Source organism: Vombatus ursinus, unplaced genomic scaffold (genome assembly GCF_900497805.2).
Source record: "Vombatus ursinus unplaced genomic scaffold, bare-nosed wombat genome assembly UNPS02014768.1, whole genome shotgun sequence".
In the NCBI taxonomy this organism is placed as follows: domain Eukaryota; kingdom Metazoa; phylum Chordata; class Mammalia; order Diprotodontia; family Vombatidae; genus Vombatus; species Vombatus ursinus.
The window spans coordinates 7,986,536-8,014,223 of NW_020954546.1; the positions used below are offsets into that span (position 1 = coordinate 7,986,536).

The 27,688-nt window shown below is 39.5% G+C and overlaps 1 protein-coding gene across 1 annotated transcript; it reads right to left on the reverse strand.

The window, feature by feature from the left end:
* Nucleotides 1-5,477: 5,477 nt before the first annotated feature.
* LOC114042771 (olfactory receptor 5V1-like) lies at nucleotides 5,478-27,535 on the reverse strand. The gene is made up of 2 exons (XM_027861474.1): nucleotides 27,397-27,535; nucleotides 5,478-6,457 (listed from the first exon to the last, which is right to left on the reverse strand). Exons 1-2 carry the CDS (start codon nucleotides 27,533-27,535, stop codon nucleotides 5,478-5,480), a joined length of 1,119 nt encoding a protein of 372 aa, XP_027717275.1.
* Nucleotides 27,536-27,688: the final 153 nt, after the last annotated feature.

Sequence of the window (27,688 nt, forward strand, 5' to 3'; positions counted from 1 at the left end):
AAGAAAGGGGTTCCACACTCCCCTCCCTAGTTGATCAATCAATCAACATACAATCCCTAGATATAGGAGGAGAGTGGGCTGAGGTGACTACAAGTTGGAAAATATTTATTGTGTATGTTCAAGATTAGTAGAGTGGGCTCCAAGCCATAGAAGGCTTTGCAGGTACATATACATACGAAAGTCTGAGAATGTGGTTAGGAAGGAGATAGACCTTGGCCTTGCCTCAGGCTTAGCTTTTGTATTTGCTTATATTCATTTGTATAACAGACATAAAACATGTTGGGTCCTCCAAAACAGAGTAAGGGATCAGACCAACATAGCTTTATGGGGTTTCTGGGGCACAGTTCTCTTGAAATGAGCTTGCGAGGGTAGGATTCCCAACTGAGAATTTAATAGGGAACCACACAGACTTTTCATCCTGAAGCTGGAGAGGAGGGAGATCTCTCACAAGGACATAGATTTCAGTGGCTGGGATATATGGTTCAAAAAAATAGATTGAAACCTAAAAAGTGCTGGCTAGCTAGGGCTCCTCTGAATATCAAAGAACTTGATGTTTGAAAGAAGGGAAAAAATCATTTATTCAGGGCCTACTTGGGAGGCAGTGAGTTAAGCATTTTACAAATAGTTATCTCACTTTATCTTCACAACAATCATGGGAAAGTGGGTGCTATTATTATCCCCATTTTATTGTTGAAGAAGCTGAGACAGAAAGGTTAAATGACAACTTTCAGCACACCCTTGGAGAATATTCAATCCTTCTTTGGTCATTCCCTTTAAGGATTTTCCTTTCCAGGTGGTCAAAGGTGAGTGTTTCCTAGTCTGATCATTACCCTAATCACTTCAGGCAAGAGTCCTTCTGAGACAATAAGATACCAGACACTGAGGTCCTTTCTCCAACTAAACTGCCAAGCATTCAAATTCTGCTGCAAGGAACAAACTCTTGATGTTGTTCAAATGCCAAATGTGCACTTGCCAAAAAGACTATTTTTGTGGAGAACTCACACAGGGCAAGCGTTCAAATGGTGGTCAAAAGTGATACAAGGACACTCTCAAGGTCTCTCTTAAGAACTTTGGAATTGGGGTCTCTCTTTCGGATCTGCCATCAACGAGTGGACCCAGTGCCACGATGCAGATTTTTGTGAAGACTTTGACGGGGAAGACCATCACCCTAGAGGCTGAACCGTCCGATACTATTAAAAATGTCAAGGCTAAGATACAAGATAAGGAAGGTATTTCCCCCTGATCAACAAACATTGATTTTTGCAGGCAAGCAACTGGAAGATGGACAAACTTTGTCTGACTACAACATTCAGAAGGAGTCTACCCTTCATCTTGTTCTGAGGCTTCATGGTGGTGCCAAGAAGAGAAAAAGAAGTCTTACACCACTCCCGAAAAGAACAAGCATAAGAGAAAGAAGGTTAAGCTTGCAGTTCTGAAGTACTGTAATGTTGATGAAAGTGGCAAGATTAGCCACCTTTGATGAGAGTGCCCTTCTGATGAATGTGGTGCTCGGGTCTTTACGGCTAGCCATTTTGACAGACATTATTGTGGCAAGTGTTTTCTCACCTACTGCTTCAATAAGCCAAAAGACAAGTAAATGTATATGTGTTAATAAAAAATAATCAACTAAAAAAAAAAAAAGAACTTTGGAATTGATTGTGTGATGTGAGAGACACTGGCACAGGACCGAGTAGCATGGTGTACCCTTATCAGAGAAGGGGATGTGTTCGATGAGCAAAGCAGAATTGAAATAGCTCAAAAGAAATGCCAGATGTGCAAATTTAGAGAATCCACCCTAAATCTTCACATGGACTATTTGTACCTGACCTATGGTAGAGCATTCTGAGCTTGTAGTGGTCTGATCAGCCACAGTGGGACCCAATGAAACTTGACTCTGGCATAGTGGTGTCATTTTGATCCTCTTCCAGAATGACCAACCAGGCTGGTCATTACCCTAATCACTTCAGGGGAGAGTCTTTCAGAGAGCAGTTAGGAAAGAGGATCCTAGGGGTGGACTGGAAGCTAGTTAGGCTTTTCATAAGAACGACTAGAAAGATCACGGTGCAGGACATTTTGGGGGTTGTAATTAAAGAAAAATGGATAATATTTATCTCTCAGATTAGTCCGAAGGCTTCTGAGACTAGGACAATTTTAAATTTTAAAATTAGGATCAAAGAATAAAATCTTTTACTCAGTTTTGAAGAAAACTTGACGCCATGGAATCTGCGGATTCAGATCTTGTATCTGTTTTGTTGGAAAAATTCACTTCTGTCCAAAAGTCATTTCTTTATTGACTCCTTAGCTCGTTTTCCACATAATTGCTCCAAATTTTTCTTTGCCCTTCCCCTTCACCAACTCCACTCCCAAATCCCACTCCCCTCCCTTAAAGCAAATGACCTTGACTCAGTTTCACTGAGGAAAGTGGTATCACCACTTGACAGCTTTTTCATTTCTCCCCCTCCATTCCTTACAATGTCCTAGCATCATCACTTCTCTTTCTGCATTTCCCCAGTCACTGAAGGAAGGATAAATCAATCAACCAATAAGCACTTATTAAGCTCTTTTTATGTGCCAGGCCCTGGACTGCGAGTGTGTATTTGTAGAGAAAAGTAAAACAGCCCCTATCTCAAGTAACTTAAATTCCATTAGGGACATGATGTGTACATCTGTAGGAATATACAGAATATATATTTATTTTGTGGGGAGTGCACTAGCAGCTGAGGCGATCAGGGAGAAAGATACCCATGCCACCGAGGTATGAGAAAAATGCCCACTAAGGTATTCAAGGATACCCATGTCACTGAGGTGTGAGAAGACTAGAGGTGGGGGGATAGGTTATGAAGGGCTTTGTGTGCCAAACAGAGGATTTTGTATTTGATCCTGGAGGTGAGAGGGAGCCACTGGAATTTATTAAGTAGAGGAACAGGGCAGGAGACATGGTTGGACCCTGGAGTGAGTGAGAGTGATCAGTCCTTTCCTTGAATTTGGTACCTCAATGAAAAACAACATACTTTCATAAGATATGGCAAATATCAAAGATTCATGGAAAAATGAGTGAGAATTATATGAACTGATACAGAGTTAAAAAAAAGAAGAAGAAGAAGAATCAGGAAAATAATTCACAATGATGACAATGTAAAGGTTGATATTGAATCATGACTTTACTGGTCCAATAGCGAAGCAGGCTTCCCTCCTCTCTGCAGAGGAGTGGGGGAATGTAGGTTATGTTAGACAAGATCAAAGGGTTGATTTATTTTTCTTAGTTGTATTTCTTTGTTAGGATTGAGGATTTCTTTATTGGAGGATTGTGTTTTAGAGGAGGGAGAGGTCATTTGGAATGTGATGATAATGCAAATAATGCACAAAGGAGTATCAATAAAGTTATAACCTCTGCCCACATGTTTTATCATTTTCCTTTTTGATTTGGGGCAATGATAATTAGGACACACACACACACACACACACACACACACACACACACACACAACCAAAGTGGTTTCTGATGATCCTGGCTCCAGAGACAGTGGTTGTATCTCCCTCGTTCCAGCTGGTCTCAGTGAACACGTAGCTCACAACAGGCATGTAAGTGGGATAGGACAGAGGTGCCCTATATGCCAGGATGTTCAAAGCTGATTTTTTCTCTTCCTTCTAATCATCTTGAGAGGTCAGACCTTCTGGTTGCAATGAGGACAATAAGCATGTGCGGCTAATTCCATTGGATTTGGAATGCCGGGTTCCATGAGGTAAATGGGATAGCCACAGCAAAGTGCGGGCACAGGTGAAAACATTTTTCACAACAACCCTATGATGTGATAATACTACTCCATTTTACGGTTGAGGAAATTGAGAGTGACACAAGTTAAGTGATTTGTCTCAGGTCACACAGCTAGTGTCTGAAGCAGGATTCGAATTCAGCTCTTCCTGACAAAAAGTTCAGCACATTATCGGCTTCAGTAACATACGTACTTCCATGTCCTTGGATCTCTTTAATTCAGTGACACAAGGATCCGTGCTCACAGCAGCCAATTCTTAATTAAGATAAGGTATATCTTTGTTCCACCCCCCCCTTTCCTTTTTTATTCCCTTGGGTGCAAGCTTTCTCTGAGTCTGTGTGGTCCTATGTCAATACAAAGCAGAGGCAGTCATTGGGAAAGACAACTCACATGACAGTTCAGGCTTTGTGCCTAATACCTTAGGTGGCCAACCTTTTAGAATCTTCTCTTTGACTCACTGCTTTTCTGCTTTGGGTTTTCCAGTGGTTAGGAGACAAGGCTGATCTCTGCTTCCAAATCTATGCCTCAGGATCTTTGAACATTACAGTTGACTGAAGGGATGAAAGGGGGATTGCTTTTGGGCACTTATAAATTATTGAGTAGGTAAGTGGCGCCATTGTGCACAGAGTGCTATACGTGGAACCAGGCAGACTCATCTTCCTGAGTTCAAATCTAGCCTCAGACACTTACTAGCTGTGTGACCCTGGGCAAGTCACTTAACCCTGTTTGCCTCAGTTTCCTCATCTGTAAAATGAGCTAGAGAGGGAAATGACAAACTACTCCAGTATCTCTGACAAGAAAACCCCAAATGGGGGCATGAAGAGTCAGACACAACTGAAAAATGACCAAACAAAAAAAAATTTTTATCCATAGCAAACATATAGGCTGTGCCCTTTCTTCTATGATGTTGCAAGTGACCATTGACCTCTGACCTGTAACTTTGTGAGGTAGACAAGATGTGACATAGAGAGGTCCCTTATGAAGTTCAGGAATATAAGCAGGCAAAAGTGATGCAATGGAAATATGTATATATGTGCAATGTAGGTACGTGTATGCTATTTAACTATTTTATCAGGCAGCAAAATGTCACATTATATATGTATACATGAGTATGTACTAGTAGGAACATCATTACTATTATTGAAAGGTGATATGTCCTTGAATTTACATTAGAGATTATATACACCCACACCCACACCCACACACATATATATATGTAATCTGATGTAATTTCAGCTGATATAACAGTCACTAATTTGGTCTATAGTATGCTCCCTAGTATAGCTGAGGAAATTGAGTACTGGTTTGTTTTTTTGTTTGTTTGTTTGTTTGTTTGTTGAGGCAATCAGGGTTAAATGACTTGCCCAGGGTCACACAGCTGGTAAGTGTCATGTGTCTGAGTCCAAGGTCCTCCTGACTCCAAGGCCAGAGCTCTATCTACTGAACCACCTAGCTGCCCCCAAGGCAATTATTCTTTTTTTGTTTTTGTTTTTTGGGAAGGCAATGGGGTTAAGTGACACATAGCTAGTTAAGTGTTGAGTGTCTGAGGCTGGATTTGAACTCAGGTCCTCTTGACTCTAGGGCTGGTGCTCTATCCACTGTGCCACCTAGTTGTCCCGACTGAGGGAATGGAGACTGACACAGATTAGTCTGGGGTACTTCCTAGTCGTTGTCAAAGTGGAATGAGTGGCAATTCTATGTTGGTCATTTTGTTCTATGCAATCCTGATGATCTACATTCTCTAGCCAGTTTCCTTATAGTCCCCTTGACTTCCTTGTTTCTCAGGCAGTAGACGATAGGATTTAACATGGGGGTAACAATACAGAAGAGGACTGAGACCAGGATGTCCACATCTAGGGAGTAGACTGAGCCGGATTGGTTGTAGTTAAAGATAGCAGTTCCAAAGAAGATGACCACCACAGTGAAGTGAGAGGCACAGGTGGAAAAGGCTTTGCCCCGCCCTAGAGCAGACTGGATTTTCAGAATGGCAGAGATAATGAGCATATAGGACACAGCAGTGAAGAGGCAGGGGCTCACACCAATGGTGGCACTGGCCACATAGAGTGCGACCTCATTGACTGAAGTGTCTGAGCAGGAGAGCTTCAGGAGTAGGGGGATGTCACAGAGAAAATGACTGATCTCATTGGAACTACACAGAGTGAGAGTTGCCGTGAGCCCTGTGTGTGTCAGAGAATTCACTAATCCACACAACCAGGACCCAGCTGCTAAGTAGGCGCAGACCCTCTTGCTCATGAGGACTGGATAGCGTAATGGATGGCAAATGGCTATAAACCTGTCATAAGCCATAGTGGCCAACAGGACACCCTCAGTACCAGCACAAGTAACAAGGAAGAAGATCTGGGACAGGCAGCCTTCATAAGTAATGGTCTTCTTCTCTCTGAAAAAGTTCACCAGCAAGATGGGGACAGTGGTGGAGGTGTAGCAGATGTCCAGGAAGGACAAGTTGCTGAGGAAATAATACATAGGAGTATGAAGAACAGGGTTGATTCTGATGGCTGTTAATATGAGGAGGTTCCCCAGAAGAGTTACCAGATATACAACCAAAAATATTAGGAAGAACAATCCCTGTAGTTCTGGATGGTTGGAAAACCCCAGGAAGAGGAATTCAGTAATTGTTTGATTTTTCTGGCTCATATCGAAGAAAGATGAGAGGGAAGTATGTACTGAAAACATAAGGGGAGAATATAATTAAGTAGGAGCAGTGATAGGGGGCATGCACATCAGTATTCTGTTACACACATCTGGAGTTACCAAGGCAGCTTGCCAGGACTTTCTAAACTTCGTTGACTAAGTTGACCAGCTCAGGTGGGCAATTTCCCTGTGGGTTTGAGTGGCCACCAGCACTCCACCCAATTCTTTCAAGAAGTGAAGGCTTGTCTCCCCTTTTTTGAAAGGTTACTGACCTTTACATGAAAATGACCCCAATTCTCCCATTCCTTTCTCACACACAGAACCATACCTGGGAGTTTTTGTATCTGGGGCAAAAATCACAGATGCACATGAGTAGCACAGATCTCTCTATTAGTGAAGTAGGATGCATGGGACGTCTTCCTTCCATGGGGGAAACCAAGGTTCTGGGACTGTGTAGGGAAAGGAAGGAGGGCAGAGTAAAAAAGTAATTCATTCTAGCCTACCATTTGTTACCTTCCTATTTTAAATCATTATTCTTACTAGCTAGCTACTAAGTCTTGCTGTTTCTAAACTGCTGCAGATTGTGCTGTCAGCACCCTTTAAAACTGGCGCCCTGGGACATAGCCATGTCACCCTGCCCTAGTAATAACCCTTCACAGACACACATACTCCCTTCTTTCCCAATATTCCCAGGCTCCTCTGCTGTGGTCAATGTTGTTTTTAGACCAGTTTCTCAAGAAATTTTTGCAGTTTGGTCCTCTGATCAATTTTATTTTCCTTAATGGGATAGTTTCTCAGAATTTCTAAGTTAGAAGTCATTTTAGAATAATCAATCACCTTTGAATTCGTTTCATAGGAACACTACCCCATCAAGGTAAACTGTTCATAGATTAATGCTTATCTCCCATCAAACATTATCTACCTCCTGGGTGGAATAATTAATACAATCATAAACCTTAACATATCCCATTCCTCTTAAGCCAGTCATTCTAACCTTTGGATTCTTCTGTGAGATTTCTGAGTCTTTGCTTAATCTGTTTTGAAACCCCTATAGAAGTCATTCATTCATCTGCTTTTCAGAAGAGATTCCAGTATCCAACACATCTTCCTGTGAGAAAATTTAACCTAATCATTTCCCATTTGATCTAACTATGTCGAGATAACCTTGTTTGGGTAATACATCTCACATTTAGAAGGAATTGTCAGGTGTCTCTTGGCCCGCTATGATTTTTACTTGTAAGCTTGACCCTCTAAGTTAGTTCTTTCAGTCCATTAACCATTGCGACTGTTGTTTTTTACACTCCATCACCCTACTTCCCATCCCGCACCTCCATCAAGAAAGTGACCAACACAATCCACAGTATTCCAGCTGGATTATTGCAGCCGATTTGACATGTTTTCTGTATTTGTTTGACTTTTAAAAATGTGCTCCAATGCTCTCGTCTGATTTCATAGAGAAATAATAGTCAAAGTCATAGTTGATGTTTGGTGAATTAAATAACCTGGAACAGATACCTAATTAACAGGCTTTCTCCATGCAGTATATTACAACAATGAAACGAATTATCTTAGGGACTTTGCTGCCTCACTCAGAAAATATTTTTTCCACTCTAGAACAGGTAGAGTTCTTTGCAAAGTGCTTTGCAAACTTTAAAATGCTGTTATTACTATTATTTAGAGTTTTAAAATGCAATTGGCAATTTCTCCCAAACCTGAAAGGCAGTACAATATAATAAATAGAGCTCAGCACAAACACTGGAAACTGAAAGCTCTTTTGTATTCTCCGCCCTTAAGGAGCCTGCCTACATTGATTATGTGCCCCAAAACTCCATGATGTTGAACTTGCTAAATTGGATTGAAATTAATGGATTCTCTGCTTAGATTTGAATCCAGGGACAACATGCCTTCCCCCCGGATAAGCTCATCACCTGAAATCTCATCTTGGAGACTGATTCGGGGATTTTGAAACTCAACACCTTCCCAGCATCTTCTGTTGTCCCTCCCCTCTGATTGGAAGGGTGGAGGGCAGCAATCAACTCTTTCCAAAGTCTCCCTTTATATAGGGCTCTGAATTATCCAATTAACCTTCATTTCCCAGTAGCTGCTCTGCTTGCGTTCTATTACATGGACATCATTCCCCCATGCCAGGTACCCTCTGGCACCCCTCCCCACACACACCCCTTCACCCCTTTTCACTTTTCTTTTGTTATCTTCACCTCTTTGGATTGTAAACTCTGTGAGGACAGAGATTGCCTTTCTTTTTCTTATTTATATGTCCAGTGCTTTGTACAGTGCCTGGTACACAGTTGATATTTAATAAATGTCTATTGTCTATTGATTATTGAATAAAATCCCTCCCTAAGGAAACGACAAGCTAGGGACTTGTCAGAGGTTGTGTTGTTTGAAATGCCTTTGAATTATGGTATTTCCTTCCTTGGAGTTTGAGCCTGAATTACTACTCAGGGAATGTGTTCTAGGCCCATTTTTTCATACATACAGAGGCATGCACAAACAGAAAATAAACACCACCCCCAAAAAAGGGCAGCTAAGTGGCACTGTGGATAGAGCACTGGGCCTAGAGTCAGGAAGACCAGAGTTCAAATCAGGCCTCAGACACTTACTAGCTGTGTTATGCTAAGCAAATCACTTAACCATGTTTGCCTCAGTTTCATTATCTGTGAAATGATCTGGAGAAGGAAATGGCAAACCACTCTAGTATCTTTGCCAAGAAGACCCCAAATAGGGTCACAAAGAGTCAGACACAACTGAACAACAATGTGGTTGACGTAATTGACTGGTCTACTTTCCTATTGCTTATTACCACACTTCCATGAGTTTGGATGGATATTTTCAGGTCATTGAGGCACATGTGATTTTGTAGACATTGAAGTATGACACCAGTACCAATTTCACTGTCATCATTATTTAAAGAGGAGGAGCAGCATTGCTTAAGCGCATCAATGTATATGCTAGTTTCCTAGGCATTGTTTGAAGATAACTCCATTCACATGTATACTAGCTGTGGTACTTTGGGCAAAGCCCTCCATAACTCAATTTCTTCATTTGCAAAATGGGCATAACCTTACTAACATAAGGGATCAAAATAGAGGCTGTTGTCATACTACTTAACTTACAGGGTTGTTGTGAGTGCTATATAATCAATAACAGGGGGCCATCTCCAATTGTCCTGATCTATATCTTGCCACTGGACCCAGATGGCTCTGGAGGAGAAAGTGAGGCTGGTGACCTTGCACAGCCCTCCTTCACTGTAATCCAATTCACTTGCAGGTCATGGCATCATCTTCCTAATGTCATGGTCCTCTTCAAGAACGAAGGACAAACAACAATAATAACAGCTATAATTAGAGTAACAGTTGACATTTTTATAATGGTTGATGGTTTATAAAGCACTTTACACACTAATTATGCGCCTTCTGGGTCTGTTACAGAATCATAGAATCAGAAGGGATCACAGTAGCCAGTAGTTTGATGTACAGACAAAAAGAATACCTATATTTTCCACTATAGTAGAAAGACCTGCAGTGTCTAGAGTCAAAAGACCCGAGTTCAAATCTCACTTGAACTACTTAGATGTCGGTGTACTTACCTATAAAATGAAAGAGAGAAGGTTGAATTGGATGGCCTCTGGAATCTCTTCTGGCTTTAAATCTATGATCCTTCATCTGAAATATTCTCATCAAGCCTCTGCTTGAAGAAATCCAGTGAGGAGAAACCACCTACCCTCCAGAGAATGGAAATTTTCCTTTTGGTTGTATCTAATTGTTGGTAAGTTTTTCCTCACATCAAGTCTAAATTTGCCTGTTTGCAAATTCCTCCTTCTTTTTTCATAATTCATAGTTCTGCCTTCTGGGGCCAAACAAAATAATTTTAATCATTTTTTCAAGTGATGGCCTTGCAAATCCTTGAAGACAGCTTCTCTTGGTAAAGAATTTTGTTCAACTCTATTTAAGTATTTCTGGGCAGCGTCTGATATGTTCATAACTTACATACTTTGAGCCAAAAAATGGGAAGCAAAGATGAAGTGACTTGCCCAGGGCCACTAGGCAGTAAGTAGCAAAGCATCCCAGGCCTTTCATGGTGCCAAGTCCATACTGGCTCTCAAGACTTTTTCTTAAAACAAACAAACAAACAAACAAACAAAACCAAAACTAGAAACTTAGAATTCATTGTACCTATAGACCTATATGTACTCTCATAATCTCTGTTTTGGAGGAATGTTCATTTTCTTCTGCAATCAGGTAGGGATAGATGGAAAAAGAAATAAAAGATGCGTCTTCTTGAGTTGTACCTACTGAGGTACAAAGTCCACCTGGTTGAAATTCAATTTAATAAGATTTTTTTTCTCGGAAGATTTGCTTGGGTTTACTTTAAAAAAAAAATCAAAACCCCAAACACTTAAAGTTAATCAACAATATTGTTGACCTGAATTCAAACCTATGTTTTCCCAGTTGGTTTGAGATCATAAATATTTAGCTGATGCTTTGTTGAATGAGTTGCTGAATGAAACACATGGTTAGCTATACCTCTTGTTCAGTTTTCATTTAAAATTCCAGATCTTGGGGCTTTGAGAAATTTAAGGCATTTCAAATTCTGTTGAACTTCAGAAGTAAAGTTAGCACAGAAATAATTTTAAAAGTAAATGTAAACTGTGGGGAGTCAACAGCCTAAAGGTCTTTAGAAAGACAAGAATAATTTGCATTGCAAAGCAGAAAACATTCTGTTGACTAACCTTAAGGGGTTTCTTTTCTCAAAGGCAACAACAAAATGGGAATAAATCAATGTAATTGGAGTGACTACTAAACCCTTGGAGCATTGATGAGAAAAATCTCTTCCTTTATGATTTCAATAACATTATGCAAAGAATCAAATTTGAACCAGGTTTTTCTTCATGTTTTATTGATTCCTTTTGTTTGGGCAGACTAAATTTTTTAAATTGCGCTTTCATTTTATCTCATCATTGATCTATGCCTTTATCCTTTAGTGAGGCAGACAGAATCCTTTCTATATCTTAGTATATAGTCTTAGGGAGCTGTATGAGGTTCAGAGAGGTCACATGATTTGTCCCAGGTCACACAGCTAGTAAGTTCCGGAGGCAAGATTTGAACCCAAGTCTTCCTAACTTCTGAACATCCACTATGACTCTTGCTAAGATGTTGTTATTATTGTTGTGTTTTAAGAACTCTGCCAACTAAAAATACGGGCAAATAATTGAAAGAAATTCCCAGATATAAGGTTACTGTGATAAAGTTAATTTAGTATGATTACGCAAATGAGGAGAGTTTTTGTTTTGTTTGTTTCTTTGTCTTGACACAGAATTTTCAATGCAAACTTAGTAACAAGGTAGAACTATAGGCCTGACTGAGACATGAATGTAGAATGCATGTATGTAGTCATGTACTGAGAACATAGTCTCCAAGCAGCATTTCAGGGCCTGACCATATGTAAAGGTCAAATTCCAAGGCATGTCTAGTAATTCATCTTATGTGTGACTTTTCTGTATATATCTTTTCTCAATGAGGGGTGTCACTCTTCTCTATACAACAATAGCCAAACATGGTCTAACATTCATATCTTTTATACCATAGATCAAAAGAAGAGAATAGAAGATGAAGAGGGAGAATAAAATAGTCAACCTACCTATACTTTCCCTTCCTCTCCCTCCAATCCCTATCAATATGCAGGGGGTTCACTATTCTGACTAGTTGGAAATCCTTGGACTTCTCTAATCATGTGACTCTGTCATCCTACCTCATCCCAGGGATTATGAAGTCCTGGTTGCCATTGTTCAGACCCCCTTCCTTAGGTCCCTCTTGCTCCTCCCTTATTCTCATCCTCCTTAACCTAATCCCTCCAATTTCCCACTCTAAAACTACCCACACCTTCCACTGTGCTCTCTTGAATGCTTGCTATATAGATAGATAACAAAGAATCTTTCATCTTAAAACTTTTTCTTTCTCCCCTCCCTCCATCTTCTTTCTCAAAGTAGGTGCTTAGTAAATACTAATTAATTATTTGATTGATTCCTCATTGGTAAACAAAGGGATGTGGATTAGTTGGTGAATGAGTTAAGGCATTTCAAATTCTGTTGAACTTCAGAAGTAAAGTTAGCACAGAAATAATTTTAAAAGTAAATGTAAACTGTGGGGAGTTAACAGCCTAAAGGTCTTTAGAAAGACAAGAATAATTTGCATTGCAAATTCTCTAAACTTCTAACTCTAAGTCTATGATGATAAAACTATCTTGAAATTCTGATCTTTGTTAGATTCTCAGTCCAGAGCAACTTGGAGCTAGAAGGGTCCTTCAAGATCATCTTAGCAAACCCCTTAATTTTATTAAATGAGAAAAGAAAGAAGGCTTGGAAAAATTTTGACTTGCCACATAGATAGTAAGCATCAAAATCGGGACACGAACCTACATCTAATGATTACTGGGCCAATGAGTGTTCTGACACACTATACCATACTGAACTAGAAGGTAAATAGTCATTGCCTCTCTAGATCAGGAGCCTTTGTTTTTCCTCAGTAGCATATGCAGGATTGAGTCCATGAATACTTGTTAACGTCCATCTAGTGCCAGATCCTCTCTACCACAACAGTGAGGCATTAGAGGACACGCATTCACAGGACATACACACATGGAATACCGTTAATCACAAGAAATTGAAACTTCACAGTCTTCTGAATGACTGAGAGCCAATTTCTCCATAAAACCACTATGTGAATATGAGCCATTATGTCAGCCTCCACCTTTAGCTAATAGCATTCATATAGCACTTTGAGAATATTCAGGGTGAGCATTCACACTGCAGAAAGCAGAAATCTGCGAATCGGGGCTTGATTCCTTGTTATGGTGTAGGGGATAGAGTGCTGGGTATGGAGTCAGGAAGATTCAAATCCAGCCTCAGACACACTTACTAGCTGTGTGACCCTGGGCAAGTCACTTAACCCAGTTTGCTTCAGTTTTCTCATCTGTAAAATGAGCTGGAGAAGGCTATGACAACCTACTCCAGTATCTTTGCCAAGAAAACCCATGGGGTCATGAAGAGTAGGACACAACTGAAAAATGACTGAACATGTAGATGTTCAGATGGAGAAAAATGTTAATGATGCAGATTAAATTAAAGAGTGTGTCAAGCTGGTTGTTAAACTCATTGAGGGTTCCACAGCTAAGAAGTGGGCAGGATTTAAACTCTGGTCTTTCTGACTTCAAATCTATCTATCACATCACCTAACTGCCTCTATAAGTTCCCTTAGGTCTATAAGCTTCTTCAGGACAGGATTTGTGTATTACTTTTTCTTTGTATTTTCAGCTCCTAGCACCAGTACTTTCACATTTTTTTAGACCTATTCAGTGATTTTATTAGAAAATGGAATTGCTAGTGAAGAAACTGCCTTTATGAAAACAAATCAGCATTTATTCTGTAATTTACAGTCTTAGTGAGCTGCCTGGGGCACCAATAGATTAAGTGACTTGCAAAGAGTCACACATTGACAATGAGTCAGATGTGAGACCTGAATCCAGGTCTTCCTTACTCTGAGGCCATGACACCCTGTAACACATGGTATGTTCAAGGGGAATTCTGGTCACAACAGCTTGGTGGTAACCGGCTTTCTCTTTATCTAAAAGAACTGCCAGCCCTGAGTGCCTACCCAGAATCGGAGAGTTTGCAGAGATCTCAGAGGCCACTGAATTGAAGCTGTAAAAACATATCCAAACCAGTGGTCATTTAGTCTTTGCTTTTAAAGACTCACAGGGAGAGAAAACCACCATCTTTGGAGGTACCTCACTCCACTTACTGCTAGCTCCAATTGGTAGGAAGGTTTTCCCAACACTGAGTCTCAACTGGCTTTTCTGAACTGGTCTACCCACTCCCTGTTCTGCCCTCCAGGCCAAGAAGAATAATCAATCTAGTTTCTTTTCTCAGTGACAGACCTTGGAATACTTGAAGACAGCCATCTTGTCCCTCCATGCCTTCCCCAAACCTTCTTTTTTCCAGACTGAACATCCCCAGTGAACTGTTTCCATTGATCCTCATGCAACATGTTCTTACGGCCCTTTGTGATCCTATACGCAGCAAATGCATGCTAATGTAAAGCTTATACAAAGTCGAAGTCTCAGAGTTGAAAGGAACCACAGAGATCTTTCGGTTCATCTTGGGTCAAGTCAATTAAAAAGAACAACTCATATTTTTTATAGCACTAAAAACATTTGCAAAATACTTTACATGTGTTTTCTCATGTCATCTTCACAACAACCCTGTGAGGTAGGTGCTATTGTTATCCCCATTTTGTAGATGAGGAAACTGAGTGTCAGTATACTTCTGAAGTCAGATAATTCTTAGGTAAAAAATGAATAGAAGTAGTAGTAAGAGGAGGAGGAAGAGGAGGGGTACATTTGCTAGCGTGTAGTTTATAGATGAATCTAGCTAGTACTTAGGTAGGATTTTCTTGAATTGAAGTGGCAAATTAATGATCGAAATACTTACCCCAATGAATGCATGGAGTTTTCCAAGGCATTGCCATCTCGCCCTCCATTGTTGCTAGTGAGCAAGAATGGATACTCCATAGTAATACCTTAGTGCTACGAATGAAGTGCAGACCATGGCCCTAGAACACTGAGAGATAGCACAATAACTGTCCTCAGTAAGGTGTCCCATTTTATAACACATGTACCATAATTACTATTAAGACCATCTTTATAGACTCTTCTGGATTTATCAACTGAGAAAAGAAGTTTATATCTTTAAGGAGAAGCTCTGAAACCTGAGCTATTTACAGACATATCTCAAAGGTATCGGTTTGGTGCATAAATTTGATAAATGAAATACAACTAATTAACTTGGGTTTATTAAGGTGTAGGCTCCTGAGAAACAATCCAACCTGTACAATGGAGATTAACGTTTTCCCCCTTAGGACACACGCACCTTTTATCCCTTTCTTCCAATCCTGTCTCCATACCCCACCAGGGCACACACTGTTTCTATCAGACACCAAAACCTTAGCACTTAGGAAGGCAAATTTGCTGGGCCCTCACTAACTTTCCAGTTGGGACTTTAGGGGTGATTACTTCTAAAAGTTTCCAGTAAGATAAGTTGGTCAAATAGTAGGTAGTCTGTAGAAGATCTGGAAGTTTAATTATTAAATTCTCAATGTTGTTGTTCAGTCATTTTCATGACCCCACTTGGAGTTTTCTTGGACTGGTTTGCCATTTCTTTCTCCAGCTCATTTTACAGATTGGGAGACTGAAGCAAATAGAGGTTAAGTGACTTGCCCAGGGTCACATAGGTAGTAAGTGTCTGAGGCCAGATTTGAACTCAGGTCTTCCTGACTCCAGGCCTGGCACTCTACACACTTCACCACATAGCTGTCCCATTATATTCAATAGGAGTCAACAGTATGATATGGCAGGAATTAAAGTTAAAGTACTTTTTGGATGAGTTGTAGTATTCAGGATTTCAGGGACACAATCTTGCTGTATTTTTCCTGATCAAAACACTTATCAATAACCATTTATTAAGTGCCTACTGTGTACCAGGCACTTTGCTAAGTGCTAGAAATATAAAGGATGGCAAAAATAGTCTCTGCTCTCAAGGAGCTTACTAGCTAATGGGGAGACAACATGCAAACAACTACCAATAAACAAGGTATATACAGGATAATTTAGAGATAATCTCAGAGAGAAGTCACTAAGACTAAGGACTACAAAATGCTTCTTGAAGAAGGGGGGAATTTATCTGAGACTCTAAGGAAGCCAGAGAAACCAGGAGGTAGAAAAAAGAAGGAAGAGAATTTCAGGCTTGGGGGACATCAGTGAAAATGCCCAGAGTTGGTTGATAAGTGGAACACCTAGGTGTCACAGTAGATAGAATAAGTAGAACTAAATGTCACAGTTAAGGGTCCTGGAGTCAGGAAGACCTAAGTTGAAATTCGGCCTCAGATACCTACTAGCCATGTGACCCTGGGCAAGTCACTTAATAAATGCCAGCCTCTTTCCTCATCTGTGAAATGGGGATAATAATAGCATCTACCTCCCAGGGTTATTGGGAGGATCAAATGGGATCATTGTAAAGTGATTAGCTCAGTGCCTGGCACATTGTAAGTATTATACAAATGTTAGTTTTATTGTTATTATTGATAGAGTGATATGTAGGAGAAACTGCAGTGTCACGGTGCATGGAGTGTTAAAGAGCCTGGAAAAGTAGGAAGGCTCCAGGCTATGTAAGGCTTTCAATGCCAAGTGGAGAGAGGATTTTATATTTGATCCTGGAGGTAACAGTTAGCTACTATAGTTTATTGAAGTCTCAGATTTCAGTGTTTAATTTCAGAGATTGAGGAAGAAATAATAGATGAGCATCCACCCATTACTTTATTTTATTCATTTTACTTTGAAGGGACTTTGACATAAGGCAATGGCTAAGTCCCTGTGGGGAGAGCCAGTAGACTTTTTTTTTCCACATTTACAGGGACAGAGGTATAAATAGAAAATGAATTCAAAGCACAGGTACGCAGACCTGTGGTGGCAGTGATAGTTTGTCCATCCGTGCCTCTACAAGCAGGAGAAACACCTCAAGTTTCTTTAGCACTATTAACCAGCTGTGAGTAACCATGTCTCCACCTTCAGTTTTATAGAGTTGGGATGGTCATGAACAGATCCTGATTTCTACTGTCACCATGACCTAGTTTTAGTGCAGTCTGGTGACGGGGGATTGGGGACAAGGACTGAAAAAGCTTGTATGTCTTTGGGAGTAGCTGGATTGTCATGTGGAAGAAGTATAAGACATGTTCTGTTTGCTTTCAAAAGAAAGAAATAAAACCAAAGGGTAGAAATTGTAAAGAAGTAGACTTAGGAAAATTTTCCTAAGAATAGTAGAGCTACCCCAAAGTGGGATGGGATTTCCTCAGGAGGTAGTAGTTTCCCCATCACTAGATGTCAGAGCAAAGGCTGGATCGCCACTTTTTGGATATGTCGTTTAAAAAAAAAAGATACTTATTCAGTACAGATTGTACTAGAAAGTGCCTGAGGTCCTTTCCAACTGAATTCTGTTATTTTGGGAATTCAGTATTCACTACTTCCCGTTTTCTGCAACTTCACATTAATATGTCCCTTAAATCTACCTGCCAGCATCTTTCCTCCCTCATGGCCACAACTTAAACCTCATTATCACTCACAACTGCACTAACTTCAAAATCTCAGAAAATTCTCTAATTATTTTTTAGATATTCCTGAGACACAGTGGCATCACCTGACATCAGTCTGGGCAGTGAAAGGCTGTGCTAAGACCTCCAAGGCCAGGGACATGCAGATAGCTTCTAATCACCTATCTTCATCAACAAAGCTCCTCTCATCCAGTGATATTCTTACTGGACTTGGCCCTCAATGGTTAACACATTCCCACTCACTCTTACTCTCCCCATTCCTAAACCTTTGACTTTCAGAGAACAAGTTTTCCCACTTACCAACCCCAGGAGTCCATTCTCTCATTCCCATCTGCCTACCTACCCAGTGTCCCACTCCAAGTCTGCTCATCCATTCCACTTTGCTCTCTGAAGCTCTCATTCTATAATTAACAAAATTCCCTTCATTTTAGACCTCTTCCTCTCTTGTTTCTTCCATATTTTGGTAATCATTAAGATCTGATGCCTCTTGGATGACACTGTATCCCTGGCCTTCTTTTCCAGTACTGGTTTCATTTTCTCTAATACTCCTAACTCACTAGTCATGGTGGAGAAATCAAAATACTCTTGCCAGACCCTCCATCTACTATCATCACTCAGCAACCTCTCCTCACTTAAAGGTCATTCTATTGAAATGTATCACTCTTTCCAGATTCTTGGGGTTGTTATATACTGATTCTCAGAACATTCTCCTTCCTTTTTTAATGAGCTCACCGCCTGGGTCATAGTCTCCCTTTTCACCCCATCTTTTAACTTTATGCTGTGGGACTTCAACATATGTGTTCAAGTTTCTTCAAATATTCTAATTTCCCAGTTCCTCAGTCTTCTCAACTCCTACATCTCTGTAGAACTAAGAACTCTCCATGAGCCATATGCTGCCTTATAGTGCCAACCATGGGTTGAGACTGGTAATGAGGTAATAAATAAGTCTGTACAAGAAAAGCCAGAAACATGACCTATTCCTCAATTCCACTTCAGCTGCACACAGAAGGGATCACATTCTTGATCTTGTGCTCACTCACAAGTCTAGTCCGTACTGATGTTTATGTCAAATAACAGTGGGAAAAGGGGGTATTCTTGTTCTATACACACATTTATCAGGAAAGCTTCTACAGTTTCTTCATCCTTATTTTTGGCTCACTGATTTTTACCTCAAGTTGCTTGAAGAAAATCTCCTGTAAGGAGGTAGGAATGTAAGAAATGACAAATTGACAAATGACAAATTCCTGTAAGAAATGACAAATATGATGAATACAGAGAAGCAGAAGGATTTACGTAATCTGTTACAGGGTGAAGTGAAATTTACATTTCATTGTTGTAGTCGTTGTGTATTGCTTTAGAGATAGGAAAACAATACACAATGACTACAACAATGAAATGTAATGAGTAACCATGAAACCATTAAAAATGAGTGTGGCAAAATGACAAAGAAGGAGCGTGGCCCCAGAGAAGAGCTATGAGAAGAGGTGCCCACCCCATTCCTTGGCCAAGGTCGGAGGTGCATGGGTGTGGGGCACCACATATATTTTCAGACTTTTTTCAATATGCATCAGTTTTGCTGATTTTTTGCTCCCATACAAACCATCAAGGTACTAAATACATATCAAGTAGTCAAGTCTTTATTTCATGCCACATTAAATGCAGAAGATGCAAAGGAGTTACTGGAGCCTATATAAAAAAAAAACAAACAAACAAACCAAAACCAAAATATATTACCACCACCAACATATAAAGCACTCAAATAGCCCATTATTTGCCTCCAGATGTGAAATTAACTTGGATTTACTACCCCAGCAATATAGTCCTCCTAAGATTCACAGTACCACCCAGTGGCTTAGAAAGTGAAAATGAACAAACATGAACAAACTTTCAAGCATTTAAACACTTACCATGGGCCAGGAAATATAGAAATACTTTAAAAAAAAATCCAGATGGATTTATAGGTGAACTCTATCAAAGTTTTAAAATCAATTGGTAGCTAAACTTAAAAATTATTTTAAGAATGGAGAAAGAAAGAAACCCTAGAAAGCAAAGTTATTTGAGGGGTACAGTTGAACTATCAATCCTCTTCCCATTAGACCTATGCTTTGGGAGTGGCTTGGCTCTATCACATAGGAACTATATGGATGATCCTCTTATGCCTGTAAGGAAAATGTTGCATCATCAAGTCCCCTTTTCTCCCTGGAATGTCTGTCTCATTCTTGAATTCTCAGCCTTGGACTATGGGTTTTAGTCAGTAGCTTCCTCTCCGGGCTATACTCCTAACTCTTCAGGACTTTCTCTACAATCCCCCAGAAATCTCTTCACCCTAGGAGCTCACTTCCCCCCTGGACTACAGGAGGTGGAGGAATCAGCTACCCCTGCAGTTTCTCCCTTTGACTGGATAGTTATTTCCAGAACTTCATTTTTTAAGGTCTCCTAGGCCAGGCACACCTTCATTCCTCTCCAACCTGCACTACTGACTTTCCAAGGCATTCTTTGCCATGCTCCACACATGCTTAATTTCATCTCTCTTCAGCCATTCAGCTTCCCTCTATGTGTTATGTTAGAATGTAAGTCCCTTGAGGGCAAGAGACTGTAAAGCTTACAACAGAACCTGGCAAATAGTAAGAGCCTGGTTGACTTGATCAGATTCCAGTCTTCTATCGGCAATGTAGCAGTGGGCTTGACTAAACTTCACTGTGGGGGAGGGGGTGGGACTTGTAATCCTCTTGAGTTGAAGGAGGAACTCATCATTCAGGGATTCTCCTGGCCATGCTTCCCACACCATTCTTTCTCCATTCATGAAAATAATGTGTTAGTTTAGATATCAATTGACTTTAAAACTTTGATAGAATTTACTTATAAATCCACTTGGATTTTTTTTTCTTTTTAGTAGCTCCATGTTTCCTGACATACAATAAGCATTTAAATGCTTGAAGGTTTGTTCAATTTCACTTTCTAAGAATGGATTGTTGATTTCCGCTTCTGGGAGCCAAGATGGTGGAGTAAAAAGGTAGTCGCTCTCACCCTCCCCTATCAACCTCTGAAAACCAGAAAATATCATCCCAGAAAAAACCCTGGAACAGCTGAACTAGAAGAAAGACAGGGAGCAGCAGTGCAGTAGCCCAGCAAATGGGTCTCCCAGTGCCTCAGCAAAAATAAGGGAAGCAGCACTACAAAGGGTCCCAGGCGGATAAGCACCCAGCAGCATTCCTCTAAAAGGAGCTGAAGAAAGCAACCTAGAGGTGCCAAAAAGTTCCAGCCTTGGTGATTCCAGCCCAACACCAGGTAAACTGTCAGAACCCTACAGCCTCCAACTGCCAACCAGGAGGAGATCCCAAAGCCCAGGTGGTCGAGCAGGCAAACACCAACAGCTGTACCTCCAAGTGCCTCAGTGAGGGTGGGTTAACTGATGGAAACCAGCTCAGAAAACCACCAGGTGCCTGGGCATTCTACAGCAAAGAAGTCTCCCAGTGCCTCAACAGAAATAAGGGAGGCAGCACTGCAAGGGGCCCCAGGCCCTGGGGGCCTGGCAGCACTTATCTAAACACCTGGCAGCACTTATCTAAAAGGAACTAAACAAAGCTAAGGGAAAGGAAAGGCAGGCAACCTAGATTTACCTGAAAGTCCCAGACTTGCTGATTCCAGCCCAACACCAGATAAGCTGCCAGAAACCTACAGCCTCCAATTGCCAACATAAGAGACCCCAGCACACAAAGCCAGTGACCAAGACCTAGGTTCCCAACACAAGAAGGTTGGATCAGTGCCCTCTGCTCCCCAGCATGAGAGCTTAATCCCTTTAAAGGCCAGGGAATAAAGAAACACCATGAGTAAAAAGAAATGTACGATAGATTCATATTATGAGAAGAGTGAAGATCAAGACAGAAATTCTGAAGAGGACAACACTGTCATCAAACCCACATCTGCAACGTCAAAAGGGAATACGAGCTGGTCTGAAGCCCAAAAAGCCTTCTTAGAAGAACTCAAGAAGGATTTTAAAAGTCAAATGAGAGAGGTAGAGGAGTCTTTTAAAAGTACAATTGGCCAATTGGAAAAAAAAGTACACTGAAGAAAATAAATCCCTTAAAAATACAATCAACCAATTGGAGAAGAGAGTACAAAATCCAACAGAAAAAAGCAATATGTTAAAACTTAGAATTGAACAAATGGAAACTAATGACTCTATGAGAGAGCAAGAATCAGTCAAACAGAAACAAAAAAATGGAAAAATAGATGAAAACGTAAAATACCTCATGGGTAAAACAGCTGACCTGGAAAATCAATCCAGGAGAGACAATTTAAAAATTACAGGCCTACCTGAAAGTCATGATGAAAAAAAGAGCCTGGACAATATCCTTCAGGAAATCATAAAGGAAAACTGCCCTGAAGTCCTAGAACCTGAAGGTAAAATAACTACAGAAAGAATCCTCCACTCCCTGCCTGAAAGAGATCCCAAATTGAAAACGCCAAGGAATATAATAGCTAAATTCCAAAATTATCAGATTAAAGAGAAATTACTGCAAGCAGTCAGAAAGAAACAACTTAAATGTCATGGAACCACAGTCAGGATTACACAGGACCTTGCAGCCTCTACATTAAAAGAGCATAGGGCATGGAACATGATATTCCATAAGGCAAAGGAGCTTGGAATGCAGCCAAGGATTAACTACCCAGCGAAAATGAGCGTGATTTTTCAGGGAAGGAGATGGATATTCAATGAAATAGGGGACTTCCACATGTTCCTGATAAAAAGACCAGAGCTCAACAAAAAATTTGATCTTCAAGTACAAGATTCAAGAGAGACATAAAAAGGTAAATGGGACAGAAAGATACAATATGTTATTAATAAAGGCAAAATGTTTACATCTCTACAAGGGAAGATGACACTTGCAATTCTTGAGAATTATATTGTTATTATACCATGTTAAAGGAGTATACATAAAGGGGATGGATATAAGTTGATTTTGATGTAATGATAAAAAAAAATTTAATCAAGCAGGTTACATGGATCCAAGTAAGTGGATTAGTCTGAGCTAAGAAAATGTACTGAGAAAGGAGGAGGCAGACAAGGGTAAATTACATTACAGGAAAAGACACAAAAACCTATTAGAGCAGAGGTAAAGAAGGTAGGAGGATGAGCATTGTTTGAACCTTACTCTCATATTTGGTTCAAGAAGGGAATAACATAATCAGTTAGGTATAGAAATCTAACTTGCACTATAGGTAGTAGGAGGGGAAAGGGGAAAGAAAAGGGAGGGGGGATAGAAGGGAGGGAAGAAGCAGTAAAGGTAAAGGGGAAGAAAAGGGAAAGGGATAATAGAAAGGAGGTGGGACCCTAAGAGGCACTGGTCAAAAACAAAACACTAGTGAGGGGGGGAAAGGAGAAAGGAGAAAGAAAAGCATAAACGGTGGGGGGGGAGGGATGGAGAAAAAGACACAGATAGTAATCATAACTGTAAATGTGAATGGGATGAACTCTCCCATAAAACGGAAGCAGATAACAGATTGGATTAAAAACCATAATCCTACAATATGTTGTTTACAGGAAACACATTTGAAAAAGAGTGACACATACAGGGTAAAGGTAAAAGGCTGGAGCAAAATATATTATGCTTCAGCTGAATTAAAAAAAGCAGGGGTAGCAATCCTGATCTCAGACAAAGCAAAAGCAAAAATAGATCTTATCAAAAGAGATAAGGAAGGAAACTACATCCTGCTAAAAGGCACCACAGACAACGAAGTAATATCATTACTAAACATATATGCACCAAATGGTATAGCATCCAGATTCTTAGAGGAGAAGTTCAGGGAGTTACAGGAAGAAATAGACAGTAAAACTATACTCGTGGGGGACCTCAACCTCCCCTTCTCTGAACTAGATAAATCTAACCACAAAATAAACAAGAAAGAAATTAAGGAGGTGAATAGAACATTAGAAAAGTTAGGTATGATAGACCTGTGGAGAAAACTTAATGGAGATAGAAAGGAATATACTTTTTTCTTGTTGGTACATGGCACATACACAAAAAATGACCATGTACTAGGGCATAAAAACCTCACAATCCAATGCAGAAAGGCAGAAATAGTAAATGCATCCTTTTTGGATCATGGTGCAATAAAAATTATATGTAATAAAGGGCCATGGAAAGATAGACTAAAAAATAATTGTAAACTAAATAATCTAATCCTAAAAAATGATTGGGTCAAAGAACAAATCATAGAAACAATCAATAATTTCATTCAAGAGAATGACAATAATGAGACAACATACCAAAACCTATGGGATGCAGCAAAAGCAGTTCTTAGGGAAAGTTTTATATCTCTAAATGCTTATATAAATAAAATAGAAAAAGAGGAGATCAATGAATTGGGCATACAACTAAAAAAACTAGAAAAAGAACAAATTAAAAATCCTCAATTAAACACCAAATTAGAAATATTGAAAACCAAAGGAAAATTAATAAAATTGAAATTAAGAAAACTATAGAACTAATAAATAAAACTAAGAGCTGGTTTTATGAAAAAGCCAATAAAATAGATAAACCTTTGGTTAATCAAATTTAAAAAAAGAAAGAAGAAGACCAAATTACTGGTATCAAGAATGAAGAGGGTGAAACTACCACCAAAGAAGAGGAAATTAAAACAACAATTAGGAATTATTTTGCCCAATTGTATGCCAACAAATTTGACAATCTTAGTGAAATGAATATATATTTACAAAAATATAAATTGCCCAGATTAACAGAAGAGGAAATAAAATACTTAAATAACCCCATTTCAGAAAAAGAAATTGAACAAGTCATTGATGAACTCCCTAGGAAAAAATCTCCAGGGCCAGATGGTTTTACATGTGAATTCTATCAAACATTTAAAGAACAATTGATTCCAATACTATATAAACTATTTGGGAAAATAGGTAAAGAAGGAATCTTACCAAATTCTTTTTATGATACAAATATGGTGCTGATGCCTAAACCAGGAAGAGTCAAAACAGAGAAAGAAAATTATAGACCAATTTCTCTAATGAATATAGATGCAAAAATTTTAAACAAAACATTAGCAAATAGATTACAGCAACTTATCACATGAGTAATACATTATGACTAGGTAGGATTTATACCAGGAGTGCAGGGCTGGTTCAATATAAGGAAAACTATCAGCATAATCCATCATATCAACACCAAAACTAACAGAAACCACATGATCATCTCAATAGATGCAGAAAAAGCTTTTGACAAAATTCAACACCTATTCCTATTAAAAACACCAGAGAGCATAGGTATAAATAGAGTCTTCCTTAAAATAATAAATAGCATCTATCTAAAACCTTCATCAAACATAATATGTAATGGGGACAAGCTAGAAGCATTTCCAATAAGATTGGGGGTGAAACAAGGATGTCCATTATCATCACTGTTATTCAACATCCTACTGGAAACAGTAGCTTTAGCAATAAGAGAAGAAAAAGACATTGAAGGCATTAGAATAGGCAAAGAAGAAACAAAGCTATCACTTTTTGCAGATGACATGATGTTATACTTAGAGAATCCCAGAGAATCAAGGAAAAAACTACTTGAAATAATAAACAACTTTAGCAAAGTTGCAGGCTATAAAATAAACCCACATAAATCATTGGCATTTCTATATATTAACAACAAAGCCCAAAAGCAAGAGCTAGAAAGAGAAATTCCATTTAAACTTACTGTAGACATTATAAAATATTTAGGAGTGTACCTCCCGAAACAAACCCAGGAACTCTATGAACACAATTACAAAACACTTTTCACACAAATAAAATCAGATCTAAAAAATTGGAAAAACATCAGTTGCTCATGGGTAGGCCAAGCTAATATAATAAAAATGACAATTCTATCTAAGCTAACTTACTTATTCAGTGCCATGCCAATCAAACTACCAAAAAATTATTTTATAGAGTTAGAAAAAATAATAACAAGATTCATTTGGAAGAACAAAAGGTCCAGAATATCAAGAGAACTAATGAAAAGAAATGCAGGGGAAGGTGGCCTAGCCATTCCAGATCTTAAATTGCATTATAAAGCAGCAATCATCAAAACTGCTTGGTACTGGCTAAGGAATAGAGTGGTGGATCAGTGGAATAGGTTAAGTAAGCAAGACACAGTAGTCAATGACTATGGTAATATACTATTTGATAAACCCAAAGACTCCAGCTTCTGGGATAAGAACTCACTCTTTGAAAAAAAACTGCTGGGAAAACTGGAAAAGAGTATGGCAGAAACTAGGCATAGACCAAAATCTCATACCATATACCAAAATAAAGTCAAAATGGGTACATGATTTAGATATAAAGGCTGATACTATAAGCAAACTGAGAGAGTAAGGAATAGTTTACTTGTCAGATCTATGGAGAACAGAAGAATTCATGACCAAACAGGAGATAGAGAACATTACAAAAAGCAAAATAGATAATTTTGATTACATTAAATTGAAAAGTTTTTGCACAAACAAAGCCAATGAAACTAAGATTAGAAGGAAAGTAGAAAATTGGGAAAGAATTTTTACGACCAGTCTCTCTGATAAGGGCCTCATTTCTAAAATATATAGAGAATTAAGTCAAATTTATAAGAATACAAGCCATTCCCCAATTGATAAATGGTCAAAGGATATGAACAGACAGTTCTCAGATGAAGAAATTAAAGCCATCTATAGTCATATGAAAAAATGCTCTAAATCACTATTGATTAGAGAAATGCAAATCAAAACAACTCTGAGGTACCACATCACACCTATCAGAATGGCCAACATGACAAAACAGGAAAATGATAAATGTTGGAGAGAATGTGGTAAAATTGGAACACTAATGCATTGTTGGTGGAGTTGTGAAATGATGCAACCATTTTGGAGAGCAATTTGGACCTATGCCCAAAGGGCTATAAAAATGTGCATACCCTTTGACCCAACAATAGCACTTCTAGGGCTATATCCCAAAGGGATCACACAAATGGGAAAAGGACCTACATGTACAAAAATATTCATAGCAGCTCTTTTTGTGGTGGCAAAGAATTGGAAATTGAGAGGATGCCCATCAGTAGGGGAATGGCTGAGCAAGTTGTGGTATATGAATGTGATGGAATATTATCGTGCTATAAGAAATGATGAACAGGCTGACTTCAGAAAAACCTGGAAAGACTTGTATGGTCTGATGCTGAGTAAAGTGAGCAGAACCAAGAGAATGCTGTACACAATAACAGCCACGTTGTGTGATGACTAATATTGATAAACTTAACCCTTCCTGGCAATACAAGGATCTAAGACATCTCCAGAGGCCTTATGTTGGAAAATGCTATCCACACCCAAGGAAAGAACTATGGAAGCTGAATTGTTATTTTTTTTCTCTTCTGTTGAGTTTTGTTTCCTCTTTCTGTTGGTTCCTCGTATTGGTTTTAATTTCTACTTAGAACATCACTAATGTGAAAATATGTTTCATATGAATGTAAATTCATAGCCTATATCAGATTGTGCGCCGTCTTGGGGAGGGTGGTGGGGAGGAAGGGGGAGAAAAATTTTAAACTCAAAAGCGTATGGAAGTGATTATTGATAAATCAAAATAAATTAATAAAAAAAGAATGGATTGTTAAACAACAACAAAAAAACCTTTCTTTCTCTTTATTTCATCTCCTTCCTTCCTTCTCTCCCTTTTTCCTTTCCTCCTGCCTTCCCTTCTTCCCTCTATTTCTTTCTTCCTTCCCTTTTTCTTAATCTTTTTTCTTGGTACCAAACCCTGCATTTCCACTTAATTCTTGGCCTTGACTTACCTTCTCCACCTCCACCTGCCCTCCCCCAGGGCCCCTCCCTGCCACGCGACTCCTCCTGGTTGTCACTCTCCTCCTCCTCCTCCCGCTCCCTGCCCTGTGCAGGCGCCCAAGGTACCAGGGCAAAGGAGGGGAGGCTCATCTCGAGCTCCATGAGGCCAATGTCCCCAAAGACACACGGGCGTCCTGGAGCACGAGGCCAGTGCCTGGGTCTTGGTGCACCCTAAAATTTTAGGGATGTTGTATCATTATTCTTCTCTTCAACACAGTTGTTAATTGTTTCTATGATTTGTGC

Bases quoted from the DNA above. Each gene is read 5' to 3' on its own strand.
- LOC114042771 (XM_027861474.1), bottom strand. From the start codon at position 27,535: ATGAGCCTCCCCTCCTTTGCCCTGGTACCTTGGGCGCCTGCACAGGGC. The intron at 6,458-27,396 runs GTAAGTCAAGGC...TTATGTTTTCAG, and splicing joins GGCAGGTGGAGGTGGAGAAG to TACATACTTCCCTCTCATCT.